We start from the raw sequence: 19,279 nt of genomic DNA on the forward strand, positions 1-19,279 counted from the left end.
GAAGGGATGACACTGCTTGACAACCAGAAGGCACATGGGGAAAAAACTAACTTTGTTAGAGCACTTCTAGCCCAAGTCTCCTGTGCACTCACTCCCTTCTGGACATTACAGGCTCTTCAGTTACCTTGGCCATTCATGCTGTAACTAAAGCAAGAGCTTATAGAAACCTGATACCTAAAGATCCATCCACGTATGTTAAGATGGGAAAAAAATGAAAGCTATCAAGATCAGAGCACGACTGAGTTGGACAATAACCCCGAGGATCCTTAATTCTTTATATACCTAGAATGGAAAAGCCGCTGGAGTTTTCCTTTTTACCCCTGAAAGACTGGAAAGGGAACAAAAACCTAGATCCATTTTTTTCCTTAAAGGATTACAGTTCTGCTATCAGAGGCCTGAACAAGAGTTATGAACAGAAAGAGAAGATGAAGAGGCTGCCCCATAATTCCTGCAGACACAGACACAGTATATACTCACCCTCTCTCACAACAAAAGCTGGCAAAGTACTAAAGAAAGAAAGGCTGTCTTTTAGCCTCATCTATAGAGAACAAGGATGCTATCATGCGTGGGAGGATGCTGAGGACATGTATGTTCTGATGAGGATCTCAAACAAGCCTTTGATTATGATTACAGAGGCTTCCTGGGCCATTGCCTGAGTCTGGATTACTGCAACAGCCTCCTCTCTGGTCTCCCTGCTTCTACCCATGTCCCTCATCCCCAGCTAATACTCAACACAGCAGCCACAGGGATACTTTTCAAAGTCAGATCACATCACTCTTCTGTACAACACACTCCAATAATATCCTATTCCACTCTTCCATGCCATATAAGAGCTTCCATGATCTCTTCCTATTATGTCTGAGCTTCATCTATTTCTCCTTTCCTCCTTCCCTTAGCTCCAACACTGACCTCCTTGCAGTTCTTCAAACACATGAAGTACGGTCCCATCTTCAGTTTTTTGTACTGGCTACCCTCTTCCTCCCCAACACTGCCAATCTTTACCTTACTCAACTTTCTGTTTTTCTATAGTACGTATCATTTTCAAATATACGTATAATTTACTTATTTGTTATGTTCATTGTCTATCTACCTCTGCTAGAATGTAAGCTCCAATTTTGTTCAAGAGCCTGGAACAGTGCATGAGAATCAGCAACCAATCAATACATTTATTTATTGAATAAATGAATGGCTTCACTTGGCAACTTCTGCTTAGCTCCACCTATTCCCTTTAGAGCTACATTTAAAAGGTACCACAATGGCCACACAGTTAAGAGGACAGGGTTTAGGGTCAGGCAGACCTTGTTGCATATCCTGGCTCTACTACTCACTAGCTGGGCTACCTGAGGTTGGCACATAACCTCTCCATGTCTCATTTCCTAAAGGGCCTAAAGAAAAAACAAACAAAAAATAAGTAAATAAAATTAAAAATTAAAAAATAAAATAAAGGGCCTGTAGCAGTTTGATATGGTTATGAATTCCAAAAATAGATATTGGATTATGTTTGTAATCTGGTCTGTACCTGGGCGTGATTAAGTTATGATTAGGGCTTTGATTGGGCCATGTCACAGATAAAAGACATGGCAAAGGACAGAGTTTGGGGGTTTTTGATGTTGGAGTTTGATGCTGGAGCCCTGGGAAGTAAGCACACAGAGGAAAATGAAGCAAGCCCTCGGAAGAGAGAAACCCAAGCCCAGAAAGAAGCAAGCCCTGGGAAGAGAGGAACCCTGAACCCAGAGAGAAGCCAGACCCTGGAAAGGAGGAACCCAGGAAGCTTGAACCCTCGCAGAGGTTGGCAGCTATCTTGCTCCAAAACATGAAAATAGACTTGGGTGAAGGAAGTAACTTATGCTTTATGGCCTGGTATCTGTAAGTTCCTACCTCAAATACCCTTTATAAAAACCAACCAATTTCTAGTATTTTGCATCAGCACCCTGTTGGCTGACTAATACAGGACCTGATATTAAATATTTTTTGGCTTTGTGAGCTATATGGTCTCTGATAAAACTATTCAATTCTGCCACTGTAGCATGCCAGCAGCCGTAAAAAAATATGTAAACAAATCAGCATGACTGTGTTGCAATAAAACTTTATTTATGAAAGCAGGCAGCAGGCCAGCTCTAGCCTATAGACCATAGTTTGCCACTCCCTGCTCGAATCCTTCCTCTTCACCTAGCTAACCCTTAATCCTCCTTTTAATGTTCAGCCTAAATGTCATATTATCAGAAAAGCCTTCCCTAATGCCCCTGCCTAGGCTAAATTCTCTTATATACTTCTGCTTCACCCTCTCAAGCCCTTATGGCCATCGTAAATTATTTTATAATTATTCATTTGTCTGTTCCTCTCTCCAGACTCTAAGTTCTGTTGTATCCTCAGTGTTGAAAACATAAAGGAGGTAACACTCCAAACAAAAATGGGGTTGGCTCTAGGCTCTAAGAGTGTATTTTACTACAACAGACATTTAACTAGACTAATGATACAGTATGCCCTGGAAGAAAAGTAAAGATGCTGATGTCAATTTATTAGGGTTTGGGACAGCGTGATGGTCACAGAAATACAGTACCTGATGTACATAATATTCAAGATCAAAGAGTGCAGCAATCTTTTCTTCCAGGCTGGAACTTGAACTATTGAACTTGTTGATCAGCCGTACCATAATCTGCATATCAGTCTCAATGACAACATTCAGCTCATCAAAGTCCTTCCTCAGCTCCTCAATGGGGCGAAAGAGGCGCTTAACTTCTGCCTGCCTTGCCTAAGAAGAGCAACAAAAATGATTAATCAAATCACTTGAAGACATCTTCCCAAGATTTCTGCAGTCTACCACGGGTGCCCATACTCAAAGAACTGCTGCTCCCAGACTTAAAACCTTCTTTAGTCAGTGCTATAAAAAAAATCCTGATATCTTCTCAGATGCCCAGAAAGGAGAGCCATCAAAGATTACCCATATAGTCCTCTTCCCAAAAAACACAAGGGATTTTCCAAGCTTGCCTTATTCAAGTTCAACTTCCAATATTCAGGAAGAATGGAAAGTCTTCTTGTTGCAATCACTGAGGACAGGGGAAGTAACATAAACTCACCTTCAATCTGTCTCTTGGGAAAGCTGAGGTCTGAGGTGCAAAAAGCCATATCCTGGTTCTCTACCTTCCACATCATAAAATAACTTGGCCTTGCCCTGTCCAACCCAGTAATATTTTAGGGAAACCCAGACGTAGGAAACTGAGGGTAAAGAACTGTCAGAATGGGAGTAAATTGCTGATAAAAATTAAACCACTGTTATTACTGTCAATGTAACCACAGGTGTATAATTTATACAATGGCTAAATTACTGTATATACTATACCCAAAATTCAAACAATTTTCTCTGAATCCCTCCTCATTCCATACATATATATTTTAAAACCAAGTTATGTTGGAGGTGAGTAAAGACTTTTTGTTTGTTTGTTTTTTTAAGATTTATTTTATTTATTTATTTCTCCCCACCCCCTCGCTGTTTGCATTTGCCATGTCTATTCATTGTGTGCTTGTCTTTCTTTCAGGAGGCACAGGGAACCAGACCCGGGACCTCCCATGTGGTAGGTGGAAGCTCAATTGCTTAAGCCACATCCACTTCCCTGAGTAAAGGGTTTTAATTGGATATATTATATATGTGACATTTCCTGTTTCTTCCCAATTTTAGAGGGTAGCGCTCAAAAAGACAGTTTGAAAGGTCACAGTGGTTTGTGTATCTTCTAAGAAAAATGAAAAGGGATGAATATTTATAAAAAGCAGGATGATGAGAAGTCAGCTGCAAATTGCTCATCTATTACCTATGGATTTCTAGCCACAATTCTAAGTACTCCATACAACACCAACCAAAGAAATGAGTCACCTCTCTTAAAAAAAAAACCATGTTCCATATTTGAGTGTAGATAAGTGAAATAGAGAAAAAAACAACAGAGAGAATTAATAACACAAAAAGTTGGTTCTTTGAAAAGATCAATAAAATTGACAAACCTTTAGCTAGACTGATTAAAAAAAAGAGAGAGAGAGGATACAAATAATAAAATCAGAAATGAAAAGGGGGATATTACTACCAATATCACTGAAATAAAAAGGACTAAAAGAAGATACTATATACAACTGTTAACCAACAAATTAGATATCTAGGTGAAAATGAGAAATTCCTAGAAACACGCAAACTATCTAAAATGACTCAAGAAGAAATAGAAGGGAAGCAACTGTGGCTCAAGCAATGAGCTCCCATTTACCGTATGGAGGACCTGGGTTCAATCCCCGGGACCTCCTGCTTAAAAAAGAAAAAAGGCATCCCAGAATTGCAGGCCCCCATATGGTGAAGTGACACACCAAAAAGATGAAAATGCAACCAAATAGGGGAAAAAATAAAGAATAGAAGATTTCAGTAGACCAATAACTAGAACAGAGATTGAATCACTAATCAAAACCTCCAAACAAAGAAAAACCAAGACAAGATGGTTTCACAGAGGGAATTTTAACGAACAAGAAGAATTAACAACTATCCTGTTCAAAGTCTTCCAAAAAAACTGAAGAGGAAGGAATACTCCCTAACTCACTCTATGAAGCCAACATCACTCTCATACTAAAATTAGATAAAGATAACAAGAAGAGAAAACCACAATATTCCTTATGAATAGAGATGTAAGAAGCCTCAGAAAAATACTAGAAAACCAATTTCAACAACATATCAAAAGAATTTAAAAAAAAAAATTTTTTTTAATAAAGGGTATTTATTTGGGTTAGGAGCTTATAGACACCAGGCCATAAAGCATAAGTTACTTCCCCCACCAAAGTTATTTTCATGTGTTGGAGCAAAACGGCTGCTGATGAGTGTGAGGATTGAGGCCTCCTGGTTTCCACCCTTCCAGGGTCTCGCTTCTCTTTGGGTTCAAGGTTCCTTTCTTTCCAAGGCTTACTTCTTTCTGGGCTCAGGGTTCCTCTCTTCCTGGGGCTGGCTTCTGTTTCCTCTGTCAGCTTCTTTCCCAGGGTTCCAGCTTAAGGCTTCAGCATCAAACTCCAACATCAAAACTCCAACATCAAAAACCCTCAACTCTGTCCTATGCCATGCCTTTTATCTGTGTATCCCCACCCACCAAGGAGTGGGGACTCAATGCCCCAGTGACATGGCCCAATCAAAGCCCCAATCATAACCCAACCATGTCCAGGTACAGACCAGATTACAAACATTATCCAATATCTATTTCTGAAATTCATAACCATATCAAACTGCTACCCAAAGTGGACAATCAATGGGATTTGGTATAGTCACACAGGTGTACATTCATCACTTCAATCATTATTATAACATTTTCATTATTCCAATAATTATTTTTAAAAACAAAAAGCAGACAAAAAAATCACCTCTCAATCTTTCTAACTCACATGACATACATAGCTGTTATTCTGTTTCTAAGTTTATTTGTATTTATATTAAGAAATAACAAGTCTCTTAGATGCATTAAGCCCATATTCATATTTTACCTGAGGTTTCAGTATGTTACACAGTTCCATGATACAATTTTTAGCTTTTCTTCTACAGTATACATGTTCTTAATCTCTCCCTTTCATTCACTGTCATAAGCATATAATAGCAGTGTTATTTACATACACTATGATGTGCTTTCTCCATTTCTATTCATTTCCGAAGATTTCCAAATAGCTTTTTATGACTTCTGCACAGATTAAACATGAGCTTTCCTTTCTCTACCCTTATGCTATTTTTTGTGAACTATATTTTAATCATTAATGCCATTAGTTTACAAAATATATTTATTTCATGATATCACAATCATACTTTATTTGTCCTCTTATGTCTGACTTTCTTCACTCAACATAATATCCTCCAGGTTCATCTATGTTGTCATATTCTCTTTTTTTTTTTGTCTTTATTAATTTTTTTTATATTATATTAAAAAAATATGAGGTCCCCATATACTTCCCACCCCCCTCAACCCACTACTCCCTCCATAGCAACATTCTCCTCCATCATCATGATACATTCATTGCATTTGGTGAATACATCTCTGAGCACTGCTGCAACCTCATGGTCAATGGTCCACATCATAGCCCACACTCTCCCACGTTCCATCCAGTGGGCCACTGGAGGACCTACAATGTCCGGTAATTGTCCCTGCAGCACCACCCAGGACAACTCCAAGTCCCAAAAACGTCTCCGTATCTCATCTCTTCCTCCCATTCCCCACAACCAGGAGCCACCATGGTCACTTTCTCCACACCAATGCCACATTTTCTTTGATTACTAATCACCATAGTTCATGAATAGAATATCAGTAAGTCCACTCTAATCCATATTCTATTCCTCCATCCTGTGGACCTTGGATTCGTTGTGTCCACTCCACATCTGTGTCAAGAGGGGGCTTAGATTCCACATGGATGCTGGATGCAATCCTCCTGCTTTCAGTTGTAGGCACTCTTGGCTCCATGGTGTGGTGGTTGACCTTCTTCAACTCCATTTTAGCTGAGTGGGGTAAGTCCAATAAACCAGAGTGTAGGAGCTGAAGTCTGTTGGGGCCCAGGGCCTGGCTATCATATGGTCAGTCCAGAGATTCAGATCCCCTGGGTATATCTTAAACCCCAGCACCAACTACAATTCTGGTAAAGTAACAGGAAAGGCTTGTGAAAAGAGATGACATCTGAGTTCAGCTCCATCACACAGAAACACCAGCTCCAAAGAAGGGCCAACTGACATGGCACTGAACTCCATCTGCCATGACCATAAAACCTGTGGGTCTCTGTAGCACTCAGAGAACCAATACTTGGGGTTGTATCTACTTTATCTGTCTCTGGGACTCTGCTCAGGTGTGCATAAGGGCAACCCCTCTGATAACCTCCCAGCTCTTTTTTAGAGACTCATAGCCATATAAACTCATTTGTCCTTTTCATTTCCCCCTTGATTTAGGTCAAAAAGCATTTTTAACTCCTGTTATTATATGTAGACTGAGATATTGTGCTGGTCCGAGTTGAATCTTTTATTCAAGGTCATTTTCTAGTTACATCATCAGCTGGTACTTGGTAGTAATCCCTCGGCGCCAGGGAGGCTCATCCCCAGGAGTCATGTCCCACGCTGGGGGGAAAGGCAACGAATTTACATGCTGTGTTTGGCTTTGAGACTGGCCACATTTGAGCAACATGGAGGCTCTCAGGAGGTAACTCTTAGGCACATTGCTGCTCTAGGTCTTGTTCTTATTTCAGGTGCACAGGCTCACAAGCATAGTCATTAGTATCAGGGGCTCATTGTTGGACCTTCATTCTTTTTTGGTCTTTGCCGTTGCACTTGGGGGACTGTTGCTGTTCGTTTAGGGATTGTGATAGAGCTCCCCTGGCTAGGAACTCAGCACTCCCTCAGTTGTTGTTTTTAATTGTTTTCACTATGAAAATATCCTAACATTTTTATGTACCCTGAATATATGCCCTGTAGAACTCCCTGCCAACCATGTGTCCCGTGTCAATAACATCCCACACCAGTATTCCTCCGCTGCCATTGTTGAACCTCTCTGTGATCCAAAACTTCCTGAAAAGTGAAGCCCAATATATTCCCTTAATAGTAAAATGGAATATAGCAATGAGTTTAAAGGTTAGATATAGAATACATATTAATTTGGAAAAATTCTATACCCTATCTTTTTTTCTTTTTTCTAATTATTAAGCTTATCTTCACAAGAGTTTTAGATCACAGTAATTCATATATACAATATATAATACTCCCACATATCCAACATAAAACCTTTTCCCTTCCACAGCAATAATCTTTTAACATATTCATACCATATTTACTGAAACTGATGTACAGATATTGAGACAATAGCTTTCAAACAACATCAAAAGCATTATACACCAGGATCAAGGGGGATTTATCCCAGGTCTCCCAGCATAGTTCAGGAAAAGAAAATCAAATAATGTAATACACATTAATAGAACAAAGGGAAAAAAACACATGGATATCTCAACTGATGCAGCAAAAGCATTTAACAGTATCCAGCACCCCTTCTTGATAGAAACACTTAGAACACTAGGAATAGAAGGAACCTTCCTCAACAGAATAAATGGCACATATGAAAAATCCACAGCTAACATCTTACTTAATGGTAAAAGACTGAAAGCTTTCCCTCCAAGATCAGGAATGAGACAAGGATACCCAGAGTCCCCACTGTTATTCAACATTGTACTGGAAGTTCTAGCAACAGCAATTAAGCAAGAGAAAGAAATAAAAGGCATCCACGTTGGAAAGGAAGAAGTAAAACATTCATTACTTCCAGATGACATGATACTATACACAGAAAATCCTGAAAAATCCACAACAAAGCTACTGGAACTAATAAAAAAATTGCACAAAGTGGCAGAGTACAAGAGTAACACCTGAAAATCTATATTGTTTCAAATATACTGAACAATTGAGAGAAGAAATCAAAACCCCATTTACAATACCAACTAAAATAATCAAATACTAGGAATAAATCTAACCAAGGAGGTAAAGGACTTATACACGGAAAACTACAAAACATTGCTAAAAGAAATCAAAGAAGATCTAAATAAATGGAAGGGCATTCCAAGTTCATGGAGTAGAAGACTAAATATTGTTAAGATATCGATTCTACCTATAGCAATTATACAAATTCAATGCAATCCCAATCAAAATTCCAACGACCTTCTTTGCAGAAATGGAAAAGCCAATCATCGAATTTATACGGAAGGATAAAGGACCCCAAATAGCTAAAGTCATCTTAAAAAACAGGAACAAAGTCAGAGTACTTACACTTCTGGATCTTAAAACTTACTACAAAGCCACAGTAATAAAACAGCAAGGTACTGGCACAAGGAGACACATATAGACCAATGGAACTGAACTGAGAATTCAGAAATCAAACATCACATTTGTTGGCAAATAGTTATTTACATGGGTGCCAAGTCCACTCAATTGGGAGTGAATAGTGTCATCAACAAATGTGCTGAGAAAAGTGGATCTCCATTTGCAAATCAATGAAAGTGGACCCCTACCTCACAACATATATAAAAGTCTATTCAAAATGAATTAAAGACCTAAATATAAGAGCCAGAACCATAAAACTACTATTAATAGAAGAAAACATAGGGAAGCATCTTCAGTATCCAATGGTTCCTTAGATTTTATACACACAGCACATGCAAGGAAAGAAAAAAATAGATAAATGGGACCTTCTCAAAATGAAAGGCTTTTGTGCATAGAGTTGATGGTAACATTATAGTTAGTAGCAGCTGGTTTATAAATGGGATTATGGCTGAAAAGGTAGTCTAGGGATGTAAATGTCAATTGAAAGAAAGCTAGAGAATAATATAAGGACTGAATATCACAGTGAACTCAGAGGTGGATGAGAATTGTGGTTAATAGTACAAATGCAAGAATGTCCTTCTGTGAACTAGAACAGATGAACATCACTATTGCAGGGTGGTAGGAATGTGGAGAAGCATGGGAAAAATACAATTAATGTAACCTATGGACAATAGTTAACAGCAGTACTGTAACATTCTTACATCAGTGCCAAAGATGTACTGTGTTAATAGGGAAGTATGGGAAAAATATGCCAAATGTAGGCTATGGACCAGTTAGTGGTAATCATCTGATGATACTATCTCATAATCTGTAACAAATGTTCCACAGTGATGTAATGTGTTGGTGAAGGGATATGGAATGGGAATTCGACACATGCGCATGATGGTTTTGTAAGTTCACAATTTCTGTAATAAAAATATATTTTTAAAAAAGAGAAAAATTAAAGGATTTTGTGCAAAGGACTTTATCACGAAAGTAAAAAGACAAACTACTCAATGGAAGAACATATTTGGAAACCATATATCTAATAAAGGTTGAATATCCTACAATTCAACACAAAGACAAACAACCTAATTAAAAAATGGGCAAATGACTTGAATAGATTTTTCTCCAAAGAAGATATACAAATGGCTAAAAAGCACAAGAAAAGATACTCAACTTCATTAGATATTAGGGAAATGCAAACCAAAGTCACAATGAGGTACCATTTCACACTTACCAAAATGGCTAGTATATTAAAAAAAAAAAAAAGGAAAATAACTAGTGTTGGAGAGGATGTGGCGAAATAGGTGCACTCGTTCTTTGCTGGTGGGAATGTAAAATGGTGCAGCTGCTTGTGGAAGACAGTTCCTCAGAAAGTTAAGTTATAGAATTTATCGTGTGACCAGGCAATCCCATTTCTAGGTATATACCCAAAAGAACTGAAAACAAGGAAGCAACCCAGTGTCCATCAACTGATGAATGGATAAATAAAATGTGGCATATACACACAATAGAATATTATTCAGCCATAAAAAGGAATGAAGTTCTGATACCTGCAAAAACACGGATGGACCTTGAAGACATCATGTTGAGTGAAATAAGCCAGACACAAAAAGACAAATATTGTATGATCTCGCTGATATGAGATAATTAGAGCAAAGTCAGAACCCATAATACAGGTTACCAGGGACAGGGTTGGAGTAGGCAATAGGGAGTTAAGGCTTAAAATATAAAACGCTTCTATTTGGGATAATGAAAAAGTTTTGATAATGGATGGTGGTGATGATAGTACAATATTGTGACTATAATTAACAGCACTGAATTATATATTGGAATGTAGTTAAAAGAGGAAATTTTAGGTCATATATATGATACTAGAATAAAGATTTTTTTAAAAATCCTTGGAATTGTACAACATGCAGTGAATATTAAGTTAAATCACAGACTAAAGTTAATAGTACAATTACAAAAATGTGCTTTCAGCAATTGCAACAAATGTACCACACCAATGCAAGGTGTTAATAATAGGGTGGTAAATGGGAATCCTGTATTTTATTCATGATTTTTCTATAAACCCACAACTTCTCATATAAAAAATAGAAAAAATAATAATACAATTATAAAAATGTTCTTTCATGAATTGTAACAAATATACCAGGCTATTGTAAGATGTAATAATAGGGTGGTATATGGGAACTCTGTATTTTATGCATGGTTTTTCTATAAACTTGCAACTTCTCTATTTTACAAAATAATTTTTGTTAAAAAATGACCAAAATTTTAGCAAAACAATCACATCTATGGAGAGCTAAATTCTGCTTCTTGGAGCTAAAACTACAGAGAAATGTTCTCACTGTACCTAGCTACAGGATCCTGCATGGCTGCTGAAGGCTAGGCAAAGGGTTCTGGCAAGGCTGAGTCACTGTCTAGAGCTATGGAATGAAAGGCAAGATGAGTTATGGGATGTTAGGATAGGAAATTACCCATCTCTGCTCCACAAAAATTATGTGTGCCTGGCCCTCAGGAAGGCTTTTTATTTTGAAATAATTATAAATTCAGAGGAAGTTGCAAAAATGGTATAGAGAGTATCATGTAACATTTACCCAACTTCCTCCAGTGGTATACCACATCCTATTTAATGAAAGTACATTATCATAACTGTACAAAGTTATGATAAAATATTTTTTGATATTGTACACCATCAAATTAAGATACAATACTGATAACTAGACTACAGGTCTTTTTCAAATTCTACCAGTTTTTACATGTAATGTATGTATGTGTATGTATATAGTTCTATACAATTTTACCCACAAGTATATTTGTGTAACCACCAGAACAATCAAGCTACAGATCTGTTCCACAACTACCAAAGAACTTGATTGTGCTGCCCCCCTGTATAGCCAGACATCCTCCTTCCAGTTCCCCTCCTGTCCTATCTCCTGGCAACCACGAATTTGTCCTTCATTGCTATAATTTGAACATTTTGAGACGGTTACATAAATGGAATTACATAGTTTATAATCTTTTGAGACTGACTTCTTTCACTGAGCATGATGTCCTTGAGATCCATCCAAATTATTTTACATATCAAGAGTTCATCTCTTTTAATTGGTGAGTAGTATTGCGTTGTATAGATATACCACAGTTTGTTTAACCATTTATCTGCTGAAGAATATCTTTGTTGCTTCCAGGTTTCAGCTATTATAAATAAATCTGCTATGAATTTTCACACATAGGTTTTGTATGAACAGATTTATTTCTCTGGAATAAATACCCAAAAGTGCAATTTCTGGGGTCATATAATGAGCACGTTTAATTTTATAAGAAACTGCCAAACTATTTTTCAGAACAACTGAAATGTACCAATAATGTTGGTATATTCCTACCAACAATGTATGAAAGCTCCAATTTCTCCACATCCTCACCAGTATTTAGTATTATTACCACTTTTTATTTTAGCCATTCTGATAGATGTCCAATGATACCTCACTGTGGATGTACTTTTCATTTCCCCAGTGGTTAATGATGTTAAACATCTTTTCACGTGTTTATGTGACATTCATATATCCTCTGGTGAAATAGCTATTCATGTCCTTTGTCCATTTTCTAAACAGGTTATTGGTTTTTCACTGCTGAGTTCTGAAAGTAACTATATATTTTTTAGATACAAGTCCTTTATCAGACACTGGTAGTCCTTACTTTGCATAGTTCTGATATGTACCAGTTTTTAATACCATGGTTTAGTTAAATAACCCCAGTTCCCCAACATGATTCAAATTTCTGTTACCACAGTATATTAGCTATGGGTAATTGCATAAATTACAAACTTTGCTGATGGCTCTTCAGTCTACAAATGACTACACAAATAACAGATGCCCTTCATGATCAGTGACCAATCATATCACTTCTTTCAAAGTCTGTTGGTGATTGGTCACTGCATCTGTGACTTAGTTCCCACAGACAGCAAAACATGTAGCTGTGCTGCCTCCTTGTCTCCCAGTGATAAGTCCATATAACATTTTACAAGCATGATAACAGAAAGAAGGAACTGACCAACGACTATCAAAGTGCAGCAAAGAAACCAAAAATGGTAATTCTTCTAGTGAAATTCAAATTGAACATAAATGGGGTTATAGGAGAAATAGCTGACCATGAAAATGTCCACACAGTTGCCATTTGATATACTCTAGCTATGGAGCCAGAAAAAATAAGTGAAGGAAGACTTATCAATATAAATTAGAAAAGTGATGAAAAGGATGAAGTGAATGTGAAAAAATTCACATTAAATAAACTCTCAGCATATGCAAACTCCTTATCATAAATCACACAATAAGAAGTTAAACACTATTCACACCACTCAGTAGCTATTTTACAAAAAATGAAAGAATTTAATTCTCAACGTTTCTAATGTTTTAAGTTATAGTGGACTAAATAAATATTAGCATTACTTTTTTCACTTCACTATACATTTAAAAACTGACAGTAATGTTCTGATAACAAATTTTAAAGATCATGAAACAATCATTTTTCCCACTGATTATTAAGATTGCTTTGCAAAGTTTCAGGGTGCAGGACATTTTTACAGTCCCACATATCTTGTAAAAGGGAACACTGCTGATATATGACTAGCAAATATTTCCTCCAGTTTGTAGCTTTTCTTTTCATATTCTCCACAATGTCTTTCACAGAGAAAAGGTTTTAATTTTGATGTAACCCAATTTATATTTCTTTTCTTTAACGGATTGTGCATTTGGTGTTGTGTCTTAAGAACTCTTTACCGGGAAACGGACTTTGGCCCAGTGGTTAGGGCGTCCGTCTACCATATGGGAGGTCCGCGGTTCACACCCCAGGCCTCCTTGACCTGTGTGGAGCTGGCCATGCGCAGTGCTGATGTGCGCAAGGAGTGCCGTGCCACGCAAGGGTGTCCCCCGCATGGGGGAGCCCCATGTGCAAGGAGTGCGCCCGTGAGGAAAGCCGCCCAGCGTGAAAAGAAAGAGCAGCCTGCCCAGGAATGGCGCCGCCCACACTTCCCGTGCCGCTGACGACAACAGAAGCGGACAAAGAAACAAGACGCAGCGAATAGACACCAAGAACAGACAACCAGGGGAGGGGGGGAAATTAAATAAATAAATCTTTAAAAAAAAAAAAAAAAGAACTCTTTACCTAGCCCTAGTTCCCAAAGATGTTTTATGTTTTTTTCTAAAAAGTTTTTCAGTTTTATATTTTACATTTAAATCTATTAATTAACAGATTTTGAATTTTTGAATAAGTTGTGAGTTTAAACAAAGGTGAAACAATTTTGCCTATATATGTCTAGTTGTTCAGCATTATTTGTTGAAAGGACTATTTTTCTTTAAATTATTTTTGTGGGAAGTGGATTTGGCTCAACCAATAGAGCATCCGCCTACCACATGGGAGGTCCAGGGTTCAAACCCAGGGCCTCCTGACCCGTGTGGTGAGCTGGCCCATGCTCAGTGCTGATGCGCACAAGGAGTGCTGTGCCACGCAGGGGTGTCCACCATGTAGGGGAGCCCCATGCACAAGAAGTGTGCCCCATAAGGAGAACTGCCCAGTGCAAAATAAGTACAGCCTGCCCAGGAGTGGCACTGCACACATGGAGAGCTGATGCAGCAAGATGATGCAACAAAAAAGAGACACAGTTTCCCAGTGCCACTGGGATACACACAGCGAATGGACACAGAGAGCAGACACCTGGGGGGGGGGGGCAGGGGAAGGAAGGGGAGAGAAATTTTTTTTAAAAAATTATTTTTGCATCTCTGTAAAAAATCAGTTGGGTATATTGCTGTGTATATATTTCAACTATTTCTATTTTGCTCCATTGATCTGTGTGTCTTTCTCTCTACTCGTACCTTGCAGTCTTGATTAGTGTAGCTACAAAGTCTTAAAAACCAATCTGAGTGATTTTGCCCACTCTAGTATTCTTTTTCTTTTTCTTTTCCCCAAATTCTACTCAATTTATTCATTTTCTAAAAAATATTACATTCAAAAATATGAGGTCCCCATTCACCCCCACTGCCCCCACCCCACCACTCCCCCCACAGTAACACTCTCCCCCATCATCATGACACATCCATTGCATCTGGTGAGTACATCTTTGGGCATCGCTGCACCCCATGGCCTGTGGTCCACACCATAGCCCACACTCTCCCACGTTCCATCCAGTGGGCCATGGGAGGACATACAGTGTCCAGCAATTGTCCCTGGAGCACCACCCAGGACAACTCCAAGTCCCAAAAATGCCTCCACATCTCATCTCTTTCTCCCATTCCCTGTACCCAGCAGCCACCATGGCCACTTTTTCCACACCAATGCCACATTTTCTCAATTATTAACCACAACAGTTCATGAACAGGATATCATTAAGTCCACTCTAATCCTTACTGTATTCCTCCTTCCTGTGGACCTTGGCTTGGTTGTGTCCATTCCACATCTATGTCAAGAGGGGGCTTAGATTCCACATGGATACTGGATGCAATCCTCCTGCTTTCAGTTGTAGGCACTCTAGGCTCCATGATGTGGTGGTTGACATTCTTCAACTCCATGTTAGCTGAGTGGGGTAAGTCCAATAAACCAGAGTGTAGGAGCTAAAGTCTGTTGAGGCTCAGGGCCTGGCTATCATATTGTCAGTCCAGAGATTCAAATCCCCTAGATATATCTTAAACCCCAGCACCAACTACAATTCCAGTAAATAGCATAAAAGGCTTGTGAAAAGAGATCCTATCTGAGTCCAGCTCCATCACGCAGAAACACCAGCTCCAAAGAAGGGCCAACTGACATGGCAGTGAACCCCATCTGCCATGACCATAGAACCTGTGGGTCTCTTCAGCCCTCAAAAGAACCAATACCTGGGGTTATATCTACTTTATCTGTCTCTGAGACTCTGCTCAGGTGTGCATAAGGGCAATCCTTCTGACAACCTCCAGACTCTTTTTTAGAGACTCATAGCCATATGAACTCATTTGTCCTTTCCATTTCCCCCTTACTTTAGGTCAAACAGCATTTTTAACTCCTGTTTTTATATGTAGACAGGGATAATCTGCTGGTCCACGTTGAACCTTTAACTCAAGGTCATTTTCTAGTTACGTCATCAGCTGGTACTTGGTAGTGATCCCTCGGTGCCAGGGAGGCTCATCCCCACGCTGGGGGAAAGGCATTGCATTTACATGCTGAGTTTGGCTTCGAGACTGACTGGCCACATTTGAGTAACACGGAGGCTGTCAGGAGGGAACTCTTAGGCACAGTGTTGCTCTAGGCCTTGTTCTCTTTTTTTTTAAAGATTTATTTATTTTATTTTATTTTATTCCCCCCCTCCCCCGGTTGTCTGTACTCTGTGTCTATTTGCTGCGTCTTGTTTCTTTGTCCACTTCTGTTGTCGTCAGCAGCACGGAAAGTGTGGGCGGCGCCATTCCTGGGCAGGCTACACTTTCTTTCGCGCTGGGCGGCTCTCCTTATGGGGCGCACTCCTTGCGCGGCAGGGCACTCCTTGTGCGCATCAGCACTGCACATGGGCCAGCTCCACACAGGTCAAGGAGGCCCGGGGTTTGAACCGCGGACCTCCCATGTGGTAGACGGACGCCCTAACCACTGGGCCAAGTCCGTTTCCCTAGGCCTTGTTCTTATTTCAGGTGTATAGGCTCACAAGCATAGTCATTAGTATCAGGGGCTCACTGTTGGACCCTCATTCCTTCCTGGTCCTTACCATTGCACCTGGAGGACTGCCGCTGCTCCCCTAGGGACCACAACAGAGCCACCCCCACCCCGGCCAGGAACCCAGTACCCCCCCAGCTGTTGTTTTTAATTGTTTCCACTATGAGTATATCCAAACATTTCCATGCACCCTGGACACATGCCCTGTATAACTCCCTGTCAACCCCATTCCGTCTGTCAATAACATCCCATACCAGTATTCCTCCGCTGTAGTATTCTTTTTCAAAATTGTTTTAACTGTTCTAGTTCCTTTGTCTTTTCATGTAAATTTTAGAATAAGCTTGTCTATATCTACAAAATTTTCCTGGGATTTTGATAGGAATTGCAGTAAGCCTACAGATCAATTTGGGAAGCACTGACTTTTACTGTGCTTCCTTCCAATTGAGGAACATGGTATATCCTCCATTTAAGTCTTTCCTGATTTCTTTCATCAACATTTTATAATTTTCAACATTTTATTAGAGTTATTTCTAAGTATTTCATTATTTGAGGAGCAACTGTAAATGGTACTGTTTTTATTTTCAGTTTCCACATGTTTGTTCCTAGCATACAGAGGTACAATTGACTTGTATTGGTCTTATATTCTGTAATCCTGCTGAATTCACTTATAAATTATAGGAGTGTTTCTTGGTAGGTTCTTTGGGATTTCTACATAGAAATCATGTCCTCTGGAAATAGGGATGGGTAGGTTCATTTCTTCTTTTCCAATCCATATGCCTATTTCCTTTTCTTGCCTTATTGCATTGGCTAGGACTATTACGAGGAAAAGTGATGAGAGTGGACATCCTTGTCTTGTTCTTGATCTTAGCGGCAAAGCATTCAGTCTTTTACTACTAAGTATGATGTTGAACGTAATTTATTGTAGATGCTCTATATCAAGTTGGGGGAGGTCCTCTCTATTCCTAGGTTTCTGAGTTATTATGAATTTCCCAAACATTTTTTTAAAAGATTTATTTTTAAATCCCCCAGTTGTCTGCTCTCTGTGTCCATTCGCTGTGTTCTTCTTCTTCTTTTTTTTTTTTTTAGATTTTTTTAATTTATTTATTTCTCTCCCCCCTCGCCCCCCTGGTTATCTGTTCTTTGTGTCTATTTGCTGCGTCTTCTTTGTCCGCTTCTGTTGTTGTCAGAGGCATGGGAAACTGTGTTTCTTTTTGTTGCGTCATCTTGTTATGTCACTTCTCCGTGTGGGCAGTGCCATTCCTCGGCAGGCTGCACTTTCTTTCGCCCTGGGCGGCTCTCCTTATGGGGTGCACTCCTTGCGCATGGGGCTTCCCTACGCAGGGGATATCCCTGCGTGACAGGGCACTCCTTGCACGCATCAGCACTGTGCATGGGCCAGCTCCACATGGGTCAAGGAGGCCCGAGGTTTGAACTGCAGACCTCCCATGAGGTAGACGGACGCCCTAACCACTGGGCCAAGTCCGCCGCTCCCCTCGCTGTGTTCTTCTGTGACCACTTCTATCCTTATCAGCAGCACCAGGAATCTGTATTTCTTTTTGTTGCGTCATCTTGTTGTGTCAGCTCTCCATGTGTGCAGCGCCATTCCTGGGCAGGATGCACTTTGTTTCACGCTGGGTGGCTCTCCTTACAGGGCACACTCCTTGTGTGGGGGTCACCCCTGCGTGGCAGGGCACTCCTTGTGCGCATCAGCACTGTGCATGGGCCAGCTCCACACAGGTCAAGAAGGCCTAGGGTTTGAACAGTGGGCCTCCCATGTGGTAGGCAGATGCCCTATCCATTGGACCAAGTCTGCTTCCCCCAAACATTTTTTTTATATCAATTGACATGATCATGTGATTTTTCTTCAGCTTATTGATATGGTTCATTGGTTGATTACTGTACAATGAACCAGCCTTGGTTGTGGTATATAATTCTTTTTATACATTACTAGATTCAATTTGTTAATATTTTGTTGATGATTTTTACATCTATATTCATGAAAGATACTGTTTTACAGTTTTCTTTTTTGTGTTTTGCCTGAATTAGGTATCTGCATAATAATGGATTTATAAAATAAGCTGAGAAGAATTTCTGTCTAGGGAAAAGGAAAAGTTTTGGTAACAGATGGTGTTGATGGTAGCATAATACTGTGAATGTAATTAACACCACTGAATGGTATACTGGCAAATGGTTAAAATGGGAAATGTTATTTTGTATATGTTACCACAATAGAATTTTTTAAAAAAGAAAAATAGAAGTGTACAACACAAAGAATGAATCCTAATGTAAACTACAAGGTTTAGTTAATATAATAATAGTGGCTCACCAATTGTAACAAGTGCACCACACTAATGCAAAATGTTAGTAAGAGGGAAAACTGTGTGTGAGGGGCATAAAAAATGCTCCCTCTTTCATTTTGCAGAACTAAGACATCAATTTTTCTAAAATGACTGATAGAGTCTCAAGTGAAATTATCTGTGCCTGGAGTTTTCTCTTGGGGGAGGCTTTTCTCTTCAAGTTAGATTTCTTTAATGGTTATAGGACTATTTGGATTATCAATTTCATATTGAGTACATTTGGGTAGTATGTGTTTTTAAACGAATCGGACTATTTCACCAAAGTTGCCAAATTTATGTGCATGGAGTTGATCATAGTATTTTCTTATTAACTTTCTAACATCCGCAGGATCTGTGTTAGTTCCTGTTTCATTCCTGCTACTGGTAATTTGTGTCTTATTGATTTTTCTTTCATTTTTCAGTGTTGCTAATGGTTTGTCAGCTTTTA

General features: G+C 39.2%; 1 protein-coding gene across 12 annotated transcripts in view; it reads right to left on the bottom strand.

Moving 5' to 3' along the window:
- SIL1 (SIL1 nucleotide exchange factor) overlaps positions 1 to 19,279 on the bottom strand; it is a 336,574-nt gene that overhangs the window by 110,104 nt on the left and 207,191 nt on the right. For 9 of the 12 annotated variants that reach the window (XM_023584479.3, XM_071218308.1, XM_058279470.2 and 6 more), the window contains one exon: positions 2,561 to 2,752. The exons of the other annotated variants lie outside the window; for them this stretch is intronic. In XM_023584479.3, coding sequence (XP_023440247.1) covers positions 2,561 to 2,752 — 192 coding nt within the window. The remainder of the gene's footprint in view (positions 1 to 2,560; positions 2,753 to 19,279) is intronic. 12 annotated transcript variants of the gene reach the window in all.

The sequence above is a fragment of the Dasypus novemcinctus genome, chromosome 2 (genome assembly GCF_030445035.2).
Source record: "Dasypus novemcinctus isolate mDasNov1 chromosome 2, mDasNov1.1.hap2, whole genome shotgun sequence".
Lineage (NCBI taxonomy): Eukaryota > Metazoa > Chordata > Mammalia > Cingulata > Dasypodidae > Dasypus > Dasypus novemcinctus.